At 37.8% G+C, this 18,272-nt stretch overlaps 1 protein-coding gene across 9 annotated transcripts in view; it reads left to right on the plus strand.

Annotated features, from left to right (window-relative positions):
- Positions 1-18,272, plus strand: part of CNTN4 (contactin 4) — a 927,209-nt gene that overhangs the window by 776,835 nt on the left and 132,102 nt on the right. For all 9 annotated transcript variants that reach the window (XM_073230952.1, XM_073230946.1, XM_037019370.2 and 6 more), the window contains one exon: positions 11,655-11,805. In XM_073230952.1, coding sequence (XP_073087053.1) covers positions 11,655-11,805 — 151 coding nt within the window. The remainder of the gene's footprint in view (positions 1-11,654; positions 11,806-18,272) is intronic.

Here is an 18,272-nt window from a genome sequence, read left to right on the forward strand (position 1 = left end):
AAGACAAGAATTTGTGAGAGTTCAGGGGGCTGCAGCCTTTCTCAGTGAAGCCCAGAGAATTGTGTGCATCTGCTTGGCTGAGCCTACTGTGAGCATCAACGCATACACCTCCCACCTTACAGACAGAGGGAACAGTAACTCCAGCATCCTCCAGGAAAAGAACAGTGGCTCCACCCTGCCCAGGTTGGCTCTGGTTCTCGGTAGTGGGAACTGACTCTTTTGGAACACAGTTCACTATGGTAGATTGGTTGGGATTTTCTGCAGAAAGAAGTGTGTTCTCTCTTCAACACTATGGCAGCTAGTTAGAAGAACCTCTAAAACTGAGGTGTGTGGCCTAATGAATGGACCACTTTGTCCTAAAACCCTGTAGAGGAGTGCTTGCCTATTTATAAGTCTGGGGGCCTCATTATCATTTGAAAAGATTGTTTAGGTCTCTTTGTTCAAATAGGAAAATGTGATAGTAACAAATAACTGTAAATCATGGGATATAATTACAGGGTAAACAGAAAGGATAACAAGTCCCATAAGCACAGCCTAGAGTGAGAAAGGCTATTAAATGAGTATCCACCTACCCACAGCTGAAAATAATAGCATATATGAGCTGTTGTGTGTGTATGAATATGTGTATATTCTTATGAACAGATGAGATGTTACAGCTTAAAATAACTCTTTGCACAGCCTTCCTCAGTCTCTTTCCCTTTTCCCAGCCCAGGGTTTGAGGCCTATGAGTTGGGATTACTGCTTCAACTTTTATGTTCAGAGGTTTATTTCAAATAATTTCCAACTGGAACTAATTCCAAATGAATTCTTGATCTGAGTCCTTTCTTAAGTCCCCCAAGGTCAGCCAGCTAGAGCAGTGAAGATAAGATGGAAACTCCTGAGAAGTTATTTAACCACCCTGATATCAACCATGTTGAATATGAGAACAAGGAAGCCTATCAGAAAATGCTGCAGGCTGTAAGGTAGTGAGAATAGTAAGCCTTCCAGGACTTCAGAAAAGGGAGTCTGTCTAGGGACTGGGCTGGTCAGCTGATTTGAGCAATACTTTTTATTTGGACAGGCAGAAAAGAAGACCAGGAATATCCCAAATCAGAGTGAAATGACATAAACAAAGGCTTAAAGTTATAAAACACTGTAGTTTTTTTGCCTATAGAGAATCTTGAAAGTTTTTCAAAAATTTTGATTTAAATACATAAAGCATCTGGGCAAGGTTTAAACTTGAAAGATGGCAAAATTAATTAAGGACCAACTACAGAGAATCTTAATACCAAGCTTAGAAGTTCCCTTTTTAATATCCCCTTTTCCTTAAAAAAAAAAAATCCTAATATATTTCAAGTGAATTAAAGGGTGGTTATGTGTTGAATGAGTAAATCCCTAGAGTCTCCATCTAAAGTGAATGAGGGAAAGACATTTGACTATCTTTTTTTTTTTTCTACTTTTACGAAAGGTTTATTCCTAGTGCTAGGTCCCAGACATTTGGCTGTCTTAAAACACACATAAATTAATATTGGTTGTTTTGAGTAAGCTATAACATGACTGTATTCCACGAGTCACTTCGCTTTTTGTAGAAAAGTAATAGTTTGACTCTTCTGTATCAAACACCTGATTTGATATCTCCTATCTTAGAATCATGGCGAAGTTGAACAAAAAACAAGCAAAATGAAAACAAGATATTTCAGTATCAGGAAGGAAAAAAAAATGTGTTTGTTCCAGCTATTGATCACTGATCAGGGTAGTGCAATCCTGGAAAGGAGATTTCTTTTTGTTCTATTGTACTTTAATAGCCCTAAAGTCATGAATAAGAGATGGTTAGGAAGCATATATTTAATAGGCTTTTCCCTTGGCCTTGTTTTATATGTTCTGTCTGGGAGTTTAATGTGTATGTAACATATCTATATTTAATGTATTGAAACTGCTAAATAATTAACCTCAGTCCTGGATGATTTACTCACTGGATAGGAGCATGCCTAGAGAGACTTTTACCTTGGGGTCAGTATATCAGAGTAAGTCTAGTTATGAGTATATGAAATAGAAATGTCCTTGTTTGTGACTGACCTATTACAATTGATAGTTTTTTGTTCCTTAAGGCAACTGTTCCCAGACTTTTTCTCTGTTGTTAACCTATATCGTGGGTGAGGTTCACTTGCGTGCTGTAGTCCTATTGATGCCCCCCAGGGTACTGTACATTCCTTGGGAATCCCTCATTCCATCCTTCTCTCCCACCCATGAAGTTGTATTGGAATTGAAGTGAAAAGCATCTTAGAATCATGAGGAAATTTGAATCTTCTATAAAAATGTAATTTTAAAAAGCTAAGGTATTTTATTGGTAAAAAAAATAAATAACTTTTCTAATGTAGTATTTCTATTCATGTTTAGTATTTGTGTCCACTTAGTTGATCACATTGGTGACAGAGACCACTGATTGAATTGCCAACCTGAAATTTTCTGTGATGCTCCATACGGAGTGCTAATGCCCTGTATGTAATCATGGGGTAAAAACAGAGGGTAATTAAGGTCCTCAAAGCAGAGACAGGGAACCAGATACCTGTGAGCCATAGAAGAGTGAGCCAGTGACAGCAGGGGCTGGCAGGTAGGGTGTGGAGCAAAACCTCCCAGTTTCCCAGGGAAGGGGTCAGGGTCGCTGGAGGTGGTAAGCAGCCAATACTGAGATCAGCTGGGCCCAGAAAATAAAAAATAAAAAATCTGTGTGAAGTTGCCAGCAACATTCTCTACAGAGGATGATTGTGCTAGGCCAAGGTGCTTTGTTACTTTGTCCAAACTACCTCGATCATAGCAAGGAGCATCACGAGTTTATATGTCTTTGGTTTTGTATGGGATGAACTATCCCTGAGAGCAAGTGGGGGTCTGTCTAGCCATCTGTGGAATATGACTTGACTTTTCCAGGACTGTGTAAAGGACCGAAGGACGCTTCCGCCCTGAGAGATTTCTGTGTGATGTTCAAGATCATGGGGATTCTCCTGGCCTGTGTGGTGGAGGACAGCTGACCATGGCTGGACACTCAAATACCATTAAGGAAATCATGGTCCAGTTAAAGTGATGTGTAGGCTTGAGAAATTATCTGGTTAATTTAGAATTTACCCAGATGATTGGCTCACAAATTAGAAAAACATTAAGGCTAAGCTAAAAGTTATTTCACAGGGACTTTCACAAGTGTTCATCTGCATCTAAGTCTGATTTCTCAACTGCCTCGTTGAGCCAGATTACAAAATAATCAAATGTACTATGTGTGATCAGCATCTGTGAAGAAGCCAAAGCCTTCCTCCCCAGAAGTAGTCACCCAGGCAGGAACTTTACCAAAATTATCACAATGAGGGAAAGCTATGTGCTTGGATCTCAGATTTGAATTTGGTATTTTAACAAGTTACTAAGCTTTCATTTATCAGTAAAATGAGGATGCTATTACTTACCTTACCACCAAAACTAAGAGATGTCCTGTGAAAGCTTTTTGCAAGGCTGAAAGCAATACAAGAAGTTCTAAACAAATGTTTTTTAAAGCACTTAAGTAGCAATCTAAGTTTTGTTTTTATTTTTCTTTCTGTAGCTAACTAATATCCATACCCAAAGCATGTAATGTGACAGCCCCAGAATTACCAGTAAACCCCATTTCTGTCATTCTCAAATTTTGCTACAGATTGCAGTCATCTGGGAAGCTTTTTAATATACTGACGCCATGCCATACTCCACATTAACCATTTCAGTGTCTGGGACTGGGACCCAGGCATTATTCCTTAAAGCTGCCCAGGTGTAATTCTTGTGAACAGAACAGTTTGGGAAGTCCTGCTGGAACTGATCAGATCAGAAGGCCCTTGGATTCTCTTAAAGTGTCAGTTCTCCCAGCTGGTACTGATGCTTACATCACATCCAAGAACACACTTGGAAAACCCCTACCCTAAAGTAGGAAACCTAGCCTACACATTTTTTGTTTGCCAGGGTTTTTAATAGTTGAATATGATCAACCTCACAAAGCATCTGATTTGGCTCTGGACTCTGAATCTGAAGTCCTCCTATAGAAGAGAGATACCAGGCATCAGAGATCCCAGCAGTGGCTGAAGGCCCCGTCCACCAAGACGGTAAGTAGGAGGAGGCTCCCAGGGACTTTAGACCGCCGTGTGAGGACTGAGTGAAGATGGTGCTTGGCGTGGCTCTGGTGGCTTCAAGCTGACTGAAGAATGACGCTGAAATCTGAGGGATAAATATTATGACAGCTCCTTACATCAGTTCTCCAAAGAAACGTGTTTCATAGTTACAGTTTAAAATGTAACTCAGAATGCAGCCTAGGCATCTCTGAATATTCATACCATATACTATCTTACAACCAAGATGTCTGAGTCTTCCATAAAACTACTGTGAAGGCATTACACATTCTGAAGCCCATAGTCCTTTATAGAAACAGATTTCTAACAAATTATTAAAATGTAGAACCAGGTGAAAATTTTGAGTCTTGTAGCCAAATTTCTCTTATCAACCAGTAAGAAATATGCTCTTCTTTTTTCCTCTGCCTACCATGTTGACCTGTCTGCTTTGGCTTCCACGAGTCTGTCATTCTCTTGTATTAGGTGTAGTAAGATTGTTTCCTGTCCTTCCTATGTTTGACATTAGCTATATTCCTAATGCATTACTTATATATCTTTTGCTATTACCCTCCACAACTCTCTTTGAATTTCTGAATAAATACATGAAATGAAATAACTATTATTTTTTCCCTCCACCAATATCTGGCAACAAATTGATTTTATTTGAGTAGCCTGACCCCTGGGAATGTTAGAATTGGCTTTAAAAAGATTTAACAGTGAATTTCAAACTTCAATGGATGTATAAATTACTTGGGGGAACTTGTTAAATTCAGATTCTGATTTCAGGTCTGGAGTGGGGCCAGAGATTCTGCATTTCCAATAAGCTTCAAAGTGACCACCGATGCTTTTGTTCTGGGAATTACATTTTCAGTGACAAAAGTTATAAAATTGCTTATTCTCAGGTCCCTGTCATGGTGGGTAGAGTTCAGGAATATAAGCAGTTCACAACTTCCTCCAGAAGATTCTTATGATCAGTTAAATTTAGGTGCCACAGATCTGGAATCTGCTTTGTAAATCCCTTTGCTACCCAAACTTAAGCCATCATAGTAGAGTAGCTTTCTAACTTGTAAAAGAAAGTAGGAGTTGGAAGGAGGAATAATGACAAGGCTGTCCTGTTGGTATAACCGCTCGATGTCCAATTAATCCATGTTTCCATTGTTGAACCGAGTATTGACACAAGCTCTCTTATCAATCATGTGAGACAATTTCTACCAGAAGCAACATTTGCACAACATTCCACCTTTTTTTTTCCCAACATGAACATGGGAAAAGCCATGAGTATGGCTTTTCCAGGCTCCTGAAGAAATTCAGATGTATTTAGTGTAAGGCCAGTTGATTTTAATAAAACCTTTCTTCATATTGTTGAAAATGAGCATAGCACCAAGGCAAAATAATATGCTGTCTTTGCATGTTAGAAGAATTATTGAAGGATTATAATAAGCAAGAGATCAGACACTGCTGGACCACATAAGCGTTGCTCTCCCACACTGCAGTATGTTTCTTTGGAACCTGCACTTCTAGAGCAGGGCATGTGGAACTGAAGCCCTTAAAATTTCTGCCATCCCTTGACTCACAAGGCCTTAGAGAACACGTTTTTTTTTTAACAAAATGAGATAATCAAAGGAGTTGGAAGAGAGTCCACATCCCTTTCTTCTCAGTATTCAGCTGGTTGTTTGGGATACCTAGTGAGGAAAGAGGAGAGGTGGCACTGCTTCAGGGGAAGGCCCGAATCTGGGAAAGCTGAACTCCCAAGGCCCCCTTGTCCTATTCCCTCCCCCTAAGTGTGTGTTTTGGGGAGGGAGGAAAGGAATTTACATGCTGGAGCTGGCTCACACTGTCTGGAGTTCACTCTGTGTATCCTTCCAACTCAATGTTAAGTGATTTCTTGTTTGTTTGAAATCAGCCATTATGAAAATATTTACACCATAGAAATTGGCAAACACTAAAAGCCAAGTTCTTGGTGCTTTGTTGTGTTTGGACAGCCAGTTGTTAAAGATATACCATCACACCAAATGGTTTCAGAGGGTTTAAGAATATAAACAGCCCAGATTGTCTTTTGGGGGTAATTCTGCTTCATTAGATTAAAGCCCAACTCCAGAAATGGTGGGGTGTCCTGTACACAGGCCAGAAAGTCCAAGAATCCATTTACAACCCCACTTGGATGATATACAGGCAAAGCATCATGAGAAGGGAATTTCTTGTTTTGAATTAAATTCTACAGCATGCATACATTAATTCAACAAAAATTGATTCATATCTGCTTTGTGCCAAGCACTGAGCTAGGAATAAAGGATATAAGATCCATAATACAAACTCTCTGCCCACAAGGAACTGATGATCTAATAGCTGCTAATAACAAATGCTACCATTTCTTAACTACTGGAATTCTAGGATTCTTGCCACCACAGTCTAATGACTCTCTTCTGTTCATTCAACAAATATTTCTATGTCATAACAAAGCTACTTATAATTAAATAGGGCATTGCAGTGCTCTAACTAATTAACCAGGAACATGAATTTGTATGCATATTTAGGACATTGTGCCAAATCTAATGAAATATCATAAATATGTACTAATATAAGAAGGCCAAAGTGATTACAGGTATTTTAAAATGCATACTGTCTTATCATCTTTATATAGATAGAATAGGTAGTTTTAGGGCAGTTAAGAAAGGTTTAGTAGCTGAAGCTCTCAAAGCACATAAAAATGATTTCTGGTCACCATGTTAATTACTGTATAGGAAATGATATTCTAAAATGGTTTTAAAATGTTTTTCTCGAAATAAGAAAAAAAAATGTTTCCACCCATGTCTACACAATTAACTTTTGGTGTTTCAAACCTTTTATAAAAAGAAAAAAGGCTAAGCCTGATCCTACATGTTGGCAGAGGAAGTGTTGAGAGCTCTTGAAATCGTTCCTGTACTCAAAAGTGTTCGCCAGTTGTCATATGCCTGGAGTGCTGACATGAAGGAAGTATTTCTCATCTATGTCAGGATGGATGAGACACTACTCAGCAATAAAAAGGAATTGTTGATAGACACACACCTTGGATGGATCTCAAGGGCATTGTGCTGAGTATAAAAAAACATCCCCAAAGGTCACATACTGTATGATTACATATATGACATATTCTCAGAATGACATGACTTTACAGATGGTGAAGAGATTAGTGGTCTCCAGGCATCAGAAAGAATGTGGCTATAAAAGGGTAACATGAGAGATCTTTATGGTGATGTGTTATCTGTATCCATGGTGATCCATATTACCTGTATCTTGATTTCAGTGGTTGTTACTCACACCTACATATGTGATAAAAATAACACAGAACTATACACACATTGTACCAAGGATCAGTTTTCTTATTTGGGTTTTGTGCAATGCTCACATAGGATGTAACTGTTGGGAGAAATTGAGTGAAATACAGGGGACATATTTTTATTCTCTTTATTATCTTTGTACCTTTCTGTGACTATAATTACTTCAGTATAAAAGGGATATTCTTTTTTTCTTTTCAAACCAAGATGTATTTTTGAGGCTCTAGGAAATTTTTCAGCATGAAGTCCCCTGAAAATGCTGGTGTTGGTGGCAGTAGTACAAATAGAGAGGAAGAGTACACATAAAGTTCTTATTGTGGGAAAATCTTTTGCTTAGGACTTTATGTACAATATATGTATTATTTCACTGAACCTCCAAAACTACCTTGTGACTATATATATTATTATTCCTGTTTTATAATAATGTTCCCAAAGGAACATAAACATAAGAGCTTCCATGGTAGGAGAAGCTCAGGGGGAACAGGGCATTCAGTGAATTAGACAAAACAAGCATGGGGATTAGGGATATAGAAGGGACACACCTGCTGATGTTAGAATAGAGAAATCTTACTTCCAAGTTGTGCTAAGGGTCTCCATGTGAATATCTTTCCTGATCAGAGAAAGCTGATTTTGACTCCATCATTCTGAAATAATGGACCTAGAAAGGAGAAAATTTCCACTGTAACCAGCCTTATACCCAGCAAGCCAGGAGAAGTTTGGAATTTTAAGACGTGATACCAGTATTATCTCCTCAGGGGTGGAAATATTCAAATGAATGCATTCACTGTAGGTTTATTTTTATGAAATAGTGGGGTAATCATTAAGAAAAACAGATAGGTTAAAATAATCTGAAATTCTGAACTTCCAAAAGGGCCACCCCCTTAACTGTCTCCATCCACTGGCAGTGTTCCCCGTGATGTTTCTGTAGACCAACTGTGATAGAACTGGCATGCATAATTATCTTTTTCTTTTCTGTAATAGAGTAAAACATCACACCCTTATGTTTCCCAAATGGGACTGCCATGGCATATCCAGTTAAGTAGTTCACATTCTTACTATTTGAAAAGTGACACCAAGACACAGAACAAAAGTTCCTGAAACTTTTTTCAAGGGTTCTATTGGCCACTTAAAATACCTTTGGCATGTGCCCAAGAGTCATCTAATTAAATAAAAATAAACAGTTGGGAGTTATTGCATAGAGGACTTCTCTCCTCTAGATGCTTCTTATATATAATACAGTGTTAATGTCTTAAAGATCTTTGATAAATAACAAAAAGTGTTACCTCCCACATGGAAGAGGTCCTGTAGCATGACTCCTTCCAGCACTGAGAGAGCAGTGCCCTCTAGTAGTTCATGTAAGAAATAACATCCTCTAATAAGTGCATCAGACTTAGCAAATGAGGATCTCTCAATATCTTGAGCTACTCTCAAGACTCAAGAGGGTCATTTGCCAGTTGGTTTTGTGTTTTTTGGACTAGGAACCTCGTGAAGTTTTACTTTCAATGTGCACTAATTTTTTTAAGTGTCCGCAAAGTCTGGGTTCTAATCATGTCCTACTAGGGACCTTACCAATAACTGAAAACCTCATTCTCTGTGAATGTCAAATCGAACAGACTTTTTTCATTTTCCCTTCTAGCTTCTCCTGGGCCAGCATTTAGGAATCAGAATTATAGGTGACATACAGGAAAAATGTCATCCCACAGCTTTAAGGGCATCTCAGATGCAACAGATGGTCACAAAACAGCAGCATGTTATCAAAAGCTTATAAAGGTCTGACAGTTTGGCCCCAGAAAACCCTGCAGCTTATGGTGGCAAGGGATGGGTTTGCAGCATTAGATAACACTGGTAATAAATTCAACAAATTAAGTAAACAAAAGGGAAATTTTTAATTTATAATTCCATTTTTAATAGTGAAAGAAACGCAAAAGCAGTTTTATTTCCAGGATGTGCAAAAGATAATATGCACATAACTAGCACAATGAAAATGTCTCTGAAACTGGAAAATATGTTTTCTGTTTTCTGCCTTCTGTGTGGCTGGTAGTATGCTATTTCAAATCCTATCAAAGCAATATATAGTTTTTTGACAAATACACCCATGTGCACAGTTTGATTTATGTAAACTCATCTCAAATGCAATTGCAGAATTCCTCCTGAACAGATGAAAAATGTCTGCCTAAAGTGATAAAAATATGTGTGTGTAGAAAGATACAGTTTTAAGAAGGGATTTTTATATAAAACAGTCATAACTCTATTTCACAAAATGCCTTTTTTAAAAATCTTCTGGAGACGTGATTTTTTTTTTTACATTAATGTGTCAATTCAGGTGTTTCCTTGAGAGGATACTGAGTCAGTTCTGCTGCAAGAACTTTTCTGTGTTACGGATTAGCATGCATGGAATTGGTAAATGAGAGCATGATGTCAGGGTACAATAGTTGTTGGCTTTGTGCATGTATTTCACTAGTTGCTGCAGTCACAGAGCCACTAATTCAGATGCGGCGAAAACCATCCTGCCCACGCTCTCACGCCACATTCCTCCTCTATGCCCAGTTCAGCCTTGTACTCTACAGGGCAGCGCTTCTTGCAGGGGCTCCTCAAGGCTCTCTGCAGTGTTTGCTTCTTAATGCCTCAGCAATCACAACTCTTTCTTCTCTCTTCCATCAGGCTGTCTTCATATAGACAAACACACACGCACGCACACACACATACACGGACCTCTTGTAGTATTTCTCTATTAGGAATTTAACTTGTCTTTTTAATCATGCTAATACATTTACTAGAATCGCTAAATTTTTTTTGCTGGTGTTCTTGTTACATACATAGTAGGTCTGTCCTCATCCTGTTTTCATAATTCTGGAATTTTTTATTATGTGATTTTGCAGATCATACTAGGAAAGCATTTATCTCATTATAAAAGAAGCACCTGTACTTGCACTCTACTTACTAATCGCACTTATCAGAGAATAGAATTATTCTCTGAATTATAAATTCCTCTCATGCATCCAAGGTACACAGACTGAGATATCAATTGCCGGTTAGATTCATGTATTTAATTTCACCTTCACATAGTAAAGCCAACCCCATGTGCACTGTATCATTCCATTAAAAAATAACCTTCCCATGTTTATTTCTTTCTTGAGAATTACTGAAAATATTTCCACAACAAAAGTACTTAATAAAGACTTAACTTGCTTCCACTGAAACCTAATTTTTTTTTAATCACTAATGTACAGTTTGGGTCCATTTAAGGAACTGACCACATCCACCCCACCCACATAAACATACCCTCTGTCCTTCTTTAAGGTTATTCATGCTAGTATTTAACATTTCACATTCAACATGTTCTAAAATCTTAAATCGCAGCAGGTCAACTGCAGGGAGTCATGGATTTTAAATGTGGCAAAATTAAGATTCTAAGAGATGAATCCTTCTCAACACGGGTCCTAGAATACACTAATTCTGTTAACTCAGAGGAAATGGATACTTTTCAGAAAAAGATGTCTTCTGTATTCCTTCTGAGAGGACACAGATGTGTATCTATTGTTTTAGGGAAGAGATAATTCTTTAGTATTACTTCCACAAAGCTATATATTTGTTGTCAGTATGAGTGAATTTTTTAGAACACTAGTAGTAGGCAAGGAATAGAGTTTCCTAACAGCAAGTCACAATTTATCCGACATGAGCCAATGCACAGTAATAGTGGAAAGCTGAACGAAGCCCTTGCTTTTAAGGAGAAGCTCACAGAGGGCGATGATATAGACATTTCAGCACTTTCTCCAATGGAGACATGCACAGGGGGCTATGGGGCAGGCCAGAGGCAGTAACTGGATCAGAGGGAATTCTTGAACCTACACATTCAGAAAAATGCTTGTGGATTTTCTTGCTTTGTCTCTTCCTTTTGCTTCCCTGAAATGTTTAAATTTTTGTTCACTTGAACATGAAATATTCTTTTTTAAAGAATGCCTTAAAGGAATGATGAAATGTTCTATAATGATCTTCATAAAGCAGTATATCAAATTCATCAAGCTGTACACTTGCAACTGTTGCATTTTACGACATATAAACTATATCTCAAATTTTAATAAATCCACCAAAACTTAGAATGTTACTCCTTTTACCTTAAAAAATAATAATAATGCCCAAGACAATGATACATGCATTACAGAAAGATAAAAACTATAAAGTGTGATCTAATGGGTTTTTTCCTTCCATAATAATTAATTATTTTATTTTCTATCTTCTCTTCCAGCTCTGGGTCCAGATTTTTCAAGAACCCTCTTAAAAAGAGTAACTCTTGTCAAAGTGGGAGGTGAAGTTGTCATTGAATGTAAACCAAAAGCTTCTCCAAAACCTGTCTACACTTGGAAGAAAGGAAGGGACATATTAAAAGAAAATGAAAGGTACTGTCTTAAAATATTTTTAGTATTTGATTAATCTATAATAACTTATTAGTCTGTCATTAATAGTTCTAGAGGGTGGAAATTCCATCTACTATTGGTGGACTAAATATTAAAGAGTTGAAGCTTCAAAGAGAGCTGTAAATTTGTTGGTCTTTGTACTCCTTCCTAATACTAAGAATGTCCAAAGCCCTCCCTGCACAGAGAGACTGCATGATACAATCCCTGTTGAAGCCTGTCAGAGCTGCCTTAAAATGAGAGCCTAAGATATCTTCGTTAATTTTTGCCTGTAATTTATTCATAGATTTGCCCACTTTTCTTCATTCTACCTCCTTTTTGCATAAACAAATAAATCCAATTATTCTTTGTATGACAACCTCTTAAATATTCAGCAGTGGCTATTATGTCTCCTATTACTTTCTCCTTTTTTGAGACTAAATATCTCTAGTTCCAAACTGTATTCTGCATAGCATAGTTCTGATTATTTTAATCACATCTCTTTGAAACAATATTTTTTCTTCCTAATATTTAAATTATTCACTTGTGTGTTTCCTATTCTACGTGAATTACATTTAGAATGCATGCTGTTCATGCAATGTGAATATATATGGGATGTTTGGGGTTTAGGTCAGATTGCACCAAATGGTGGATATCTCTAAAGACCTTTTCTTGGCTGTCACCTCTCTAAAACATCTCCTACTGAATCTGTTGGAAAATGGTAATTATGCATGAGTCTATGTCACCTATAAGATGGCATTTACTAGCTGTATACATAATGATTGTAATCGATGCTAAAGGTCAAGTACTCAAGGATGCAATGGGGAAGGCTTTAAAAATGTGTATGTCTACGCTTTACACCTGTACCCCTTTAGATTTGCATACACAAGTTAGATCATTGTACTGATGATGTTGTCCTTATTAATGATTTTTGCAAACAAACCTGATATGGTTTATAGATGGTTTATTCACAAACATATTAAATTCATATTATTCAGCCCTTTCTGATTTCTGTTATATCAAGAAGACAGTATAGTTCACTGAATATTGGCATGGTATTCAAATTTGGAGCCAAACCTGGAACTTGGAGTAATTTCTTATTTTGCAACCTTAAGTGTCAGGTTTATTTCCTGTTTTACTCCAGTGTTCCCCAAAATGTGCTATGTAAGGTTATTTTTAATAGTACATATCTACTCTGTGTATTAAAAAGTAATTGAAATATATCACTAACGTGTACCATGTGTATTTCAAATGAGGCTACATTTTAAAAGTTTTTAATTTAACAATGATATACAGAAAAAGTATTATACAAATAACATGGATGATAGTCATGTCAAAATCCAATAATGCAGTTAGAATAACATGATAGATCAACCCAGGAGAAGTTAAGGTTAAGCTTTGTTACTGTAACAGACAACTTACAGCTTTGTTGGCTTAAAACAAGAAAAGTCAGTTTCTCCACACTGCCTGCCCATACAGGCTCTGCTGGTGACTTTGTTGCCCTCCAAAGCCAAGGCTGGTAGAGTAGCACTCTCTTCAACGCTGGTATCACAGAAGGAAAAGCAAATGGCCAGACATGCACAGGCCCTTAAAGCTTCTGCCCAGCCAGGGAACACTTCACTGTTACTCATGTTCCATCGGCCAAAACAAGTTCCATGGCTCTATCCAAGTTCAACCCAGCAGGGGAAATACAGTTTTACTGTGGGCCTAGAAGGAGAGAGACCACCTAATATTTTGAACAGTATTAATGACAATTGCCACTACTATAGTTTAACCATTGTTATACATTGATTAAATTTTCCTTAGGGTATAGCAGTGTCAGGAACTCTATTTGATAAGTGAATTTAGTTGATTGTTTCTACCACTTGACTTACTACAAAAGCTTGTCTCTCTCCAGTTTTCATTCTTTCTTCTCCTGATTTGGTTAATAAGGTTCACATATTGCTTCAACATTTATATGGCACTGAAGATAGGTTTAAACAGAGGAAACCCATCATTACTCAAGTCTTGCTGTTTATCACCTCCACCTCCAGTGTCAGCAGGCGTGCCTCAGACTACCAGTATCAGCTCTTCATTCCCCTCACGGATGCTGTGTTCTCACAGCTCTGCTTGTCTCGTCTACGCCATTCAGAATGTATTAAGCAGATAGACTGATTTGGGTAATGTAAGTCAGTCCGAAAGCTGGCCCGGTGAAACATAAAGGGGAATGGTGAGGACTTCAGGGTGTGCCTTGTCCACGGGATCCACCTCTCAATTCTAGCCTGTTTCCACCTTATAGAGAGGCAGATCAGGTGCTCCCTGTGTTCTCATTTTTCAAGAGAAACTAGAAATCGGAGCTTTTACATAAACTCTCCTAATTTTTAAATGTCATCAACTAGTTGTTTTTTTTTTTTATGTCAGCACAACATAGACCACACATCCATGGGCCACGTTTACTCCATGGGTCAATGGTTTTAAACTTCTGAGAAAGGCATGAAGCTCAATTGAACATCTCATCTTATAATTCCTGAAGAGGATGGAAAATAGAAAAGATCTTAGTATTATATACTTATTGACAAAGAAATTCCACCCTTTTTCTCCGTTTCTCCTCTGGAAATCTGTTGGAGAAAGAAACAGCAGAAAGAAAATCAAGTGGAAAATGAGCAAAAGAACTCATGAGGGGGGACTCTCTTGTCCCCTCCGGGTTTGAGCCAGGAGCTCTGTCCTGTCTCTTTCTCTCTAAATAAAAGCCTCTGCCTTGCTATCCTAAAAAAATAAAGAATTCATGAGTGAAAAAGTTTAGAATTTCTATGTTAGGAAAAGGTTGAGCTTGTTAGACCAACACAAAAGGCAAAACTCTCAGTTCCCAGTGTTGAGTAATAGTTTCTAATGCACTGGTTTGTTAGCCCTACACATCTCTTTTGAGATGTGGAGTCTTAGGAATCAAAAATCAAATTTGTAGACTTTGAATAAAAAAAAGCTCTTGTACAAAATAATGATATAAACAAACTTTTGATGAAATAACTTTATTACCAAGCACCCTTTTTGTTAATGTTCTCCCAAAAGTCTGTTTTGAAAGGTTTTGCCAAACACTTATTCAGTTTTGTCAATTTCAACTAACCAACTGCCTACAAATAAGTTGATAATAAAAGTACAAGAAACATTTTTTTAAAATTCAAACTTCTTAATATTTAATTATGTGATATTGTAGTTATCTTAGTGGATATTGATTCAGAAATACTTGTTTAATGTCAACATGTGAATTCTTCTAAAAGTGTATCTACTTGTTTTGATTTCTCATATCTTTAGACATTTAAAGCATATTCACACTGGCCTTATCTTTAGTAAGCCAAGCATTTAGATGAAGTATTTAATTTCCAATTTTTACAGCTTCGTTATTTGGGGCACAGCATATCCATATACATGGAACATTTATTGTTTTCTTTCACACTTATCTGTCAGAGTGCATACAATATAAAATATTTAAAAACTTGTCACAAAGCTCAAGGAGTCACCTTGAATGCAGTAAAATTATTTGGATTAAGTGAGCAGTTAAGCCAGCTAACTGAATAAAGTTGATAATTTTGTTCACATTTAGATCCTAGACAAGAGGCATTTCAGGCAGAATGAGACTGAAGTTGATCTATTAGAAACAAAAACATCAAAATGCAGAAAAAGCAGAATCACTAATAAAAACCTGGAATCCTAGAATTATAAGCAGCCATAAAGCCATCTATCAACCAATATGGGTTTTTTCTTTGTAAGTAACAAGAACCCAACTCTATAAGCTGGCTTTAATGCAAAAGGGAATTCATTGGCTCACCCCTTTGAGAGCGCCCGGGGTGGTTCGGGACTTAGGCCTGACAGCTCAGGTGCTCACACCATGGCAACAGAACTCTGTCTCACTCTCCTTGTCTCCCACCCACACCTTCCTCTGTGTTGTCTCCATTTTTCAATGTGCTGTCCTCTCCTGGTGGTAGAGTGGCTACTAGCAGCCCCACGCTTGCTATCTTTTCCAACAGCAGTTACAGAGTAGATTCTCACATAATTGAATAAACATGCCTTGCTCAGTGTTCTTCCCTAAACCAGTTGTATTCAAGTAAGATGTGATATACTGATTACTTGGACATAAGTCATGTGCTTACCTTAAAAGCTCATAGGGAAGCTCCACTTGAAACCACATGAACTGAGAAGAGGATAGCGGTTTCCCCAAAGAGACCGTAGGTCCTACAACCAGAAGAAGAGTAAGTGGATGCTGGGCAGATAACAATGCCACATTCCTCTGGTAGTCACAGAGCCCAGCTGCCATCCCAGGATAGGGATCCCCACAGTGGCTGGAACCTCGTCCTCCCCCAGTTACTTCTAATGATACTTTTCTTCATAACATATCTTTGTAACTTTCACATTGTTTTTTGTTTTGCTTTCTAAAGTTAAACTGACAAATCTGATTTTTCTCCCCCACCTCTCCCCTTTATATACTGTCAGTCCACTGTCATGTCCTCTCTCAGGTCCTCTCCAAGCCTGAATGTCCCTGATACTCTTCATTTGACCGTATTTGTCATCCTCTCACTGTCCCAGAGTGGAGCAAGAGTGACTTTCAAAAAGCATGGCACTCAGAATTAAAAGCAATATTAATAAAGTAGTAAATTGCTTTATTTATCTGTTACAAAGGATGATAATTATTGTTATATGATGTCTCTGAAGAGGAAAAATTATCTTCAGTGAGCTTAAATTGGCAAAGCAGACGAGTGTATAATACATCATAGAAAGACCACTCCCTCCCAATGGTTATTTTTAAAAATTAACTTATTGCTTAAAGGGGTAAGTCACGTTGTCTGGAAAATTCACTTAGGCAAAATGTTTTACATTTCACTGAAGCTAAAGAATTAAGTTAAAAGCTATCTAGTTAACATTGAGTAAATAGACTTCTTAGTGTTAGTCATGCTTGAGAATTTCTCTCCTACCTTTTGTTTTTTTTTCTTCTTCTTCTTCTCTTCCCTTTAGACAGGAGGCTAATATATTATGTCAAGCTCATGGATAATAACCAATATAGATAAGTCACTGAATGTTTCTGAAAAGGCTGTCAGACCTACAGACTGCATGTCCCAGGCATGATTTCAGAACAGCAGCATGGCTAGTCCATCAAACTAGCTAACTCCAATTCTGTTCAGTGAATGAAGCATTCAAGTGTGCTTGCGACAAGATAGCTGGAGGCAGCTGACACTAGGGATAGAGAAAGAGGAGACATAAACACAGCCCTCCATACGCTTATATACTCCTGCAGGGCTCCAGTAGCAAAATAACAATACAAATTTTCAATAATCGTTGGTCATGTGTTATAAAGGTGATATATTGAGAAGGAACATTGAAAAATGTAGGGCAGCAATAGATTGTGGAGGCCTTGAATTTTATGTCTGCAGAATTTAGACTTGAGCTGGAAGACCCTGGAGAGAATTGAAGAATTTTATGCAGAGGAGTGCACAGTCCTACCCGTGCTGCAGAAAGATTGCTCTGCCTGTGATGCGGAGAAAGAATCAGAGTGGAGCAAGATTGGAGAGGCAGAGAGACCAATTGCAGGCAGTTGCCTAGGTTGGAAATCAAAAGGACTTGATGATTTCGATCTCTTGAGAATCAAGGAGGGAAGATAGATATAGGACTATTTATGGGGAGAATGTCAAAGACTTAATGACATAATAAGTAGAAAGATTTTTTTAAAAGGAAGAAAAAACAGAAAATGAGTCTAAGGATTCCAATTTGGGCAGCCCATGGATGGCACCGCCAGTTGCCACAACTGCAAATACAGAAAGAGCAAGCTTGAGAGGGGAAAATAGGTTAACATTAACAAGTTTAATTTGAGGTACTTACAAGTCAAGATGTCACATTCAAATGAGAATTCCCATCCAAATGTCACCTTTCTGCAAGGCCTTTTCCCACTAACCTATTTGAAATGATAAAACTCCCTCTCCTCTTTCTCTGCTTTATATTTTCCATATAAATTTCCATACATATTTTCCATTGTCACCATCTAACCTACTACATGTTCACTTTTGTATTTCATTATCTGTCTTCCCTACACTCCACCCAATCAGAATGTAAATTGCATGAGGACGGAAATTTGTGCAGGTGTGTGTGTGTATGGCTGTCTGGTTTAAACAATTACAGTCCTAGAGGTCAAAAGTCTGAAACTAAGTTGCCTTAAATAAGCTAAAATCATGCATTCATTCTGGGGACTTCAGGAGTAAACCTGTTTCCAGCTTTCTAGAGACCACCTGTACTTCTTGGTTCAGCTGCCTTCCTCCATATTCAAAGGTAGCGAAGATGAGTCAGATTGAGTCTTCCTCACATCATTATCACTCTGACCTCCTCTTCTACCTTGTGGTTTCATTGGGCCCTTTGTGTGTGTGTTACTCCATTCTGTATCACTAGCATCTAGAACAATGCCTGCTACAGAGTACATGTTCATTAAATATGTCCAATAGGAAGTTGAAATGCGG

The sequence above is a fragment of the Manis javanica genome, chromosome 3, assembly GCF_040802235.1.
Source record: "Manis javanica isolate MJ-LG chromosome 3, MJ_LKY, whole genome shotgun sequence".
NCBI lineage: Eukaryota > Metazoa > Chordata > Mammalia > Pholidota > Manidae > Manis > Manis javanica.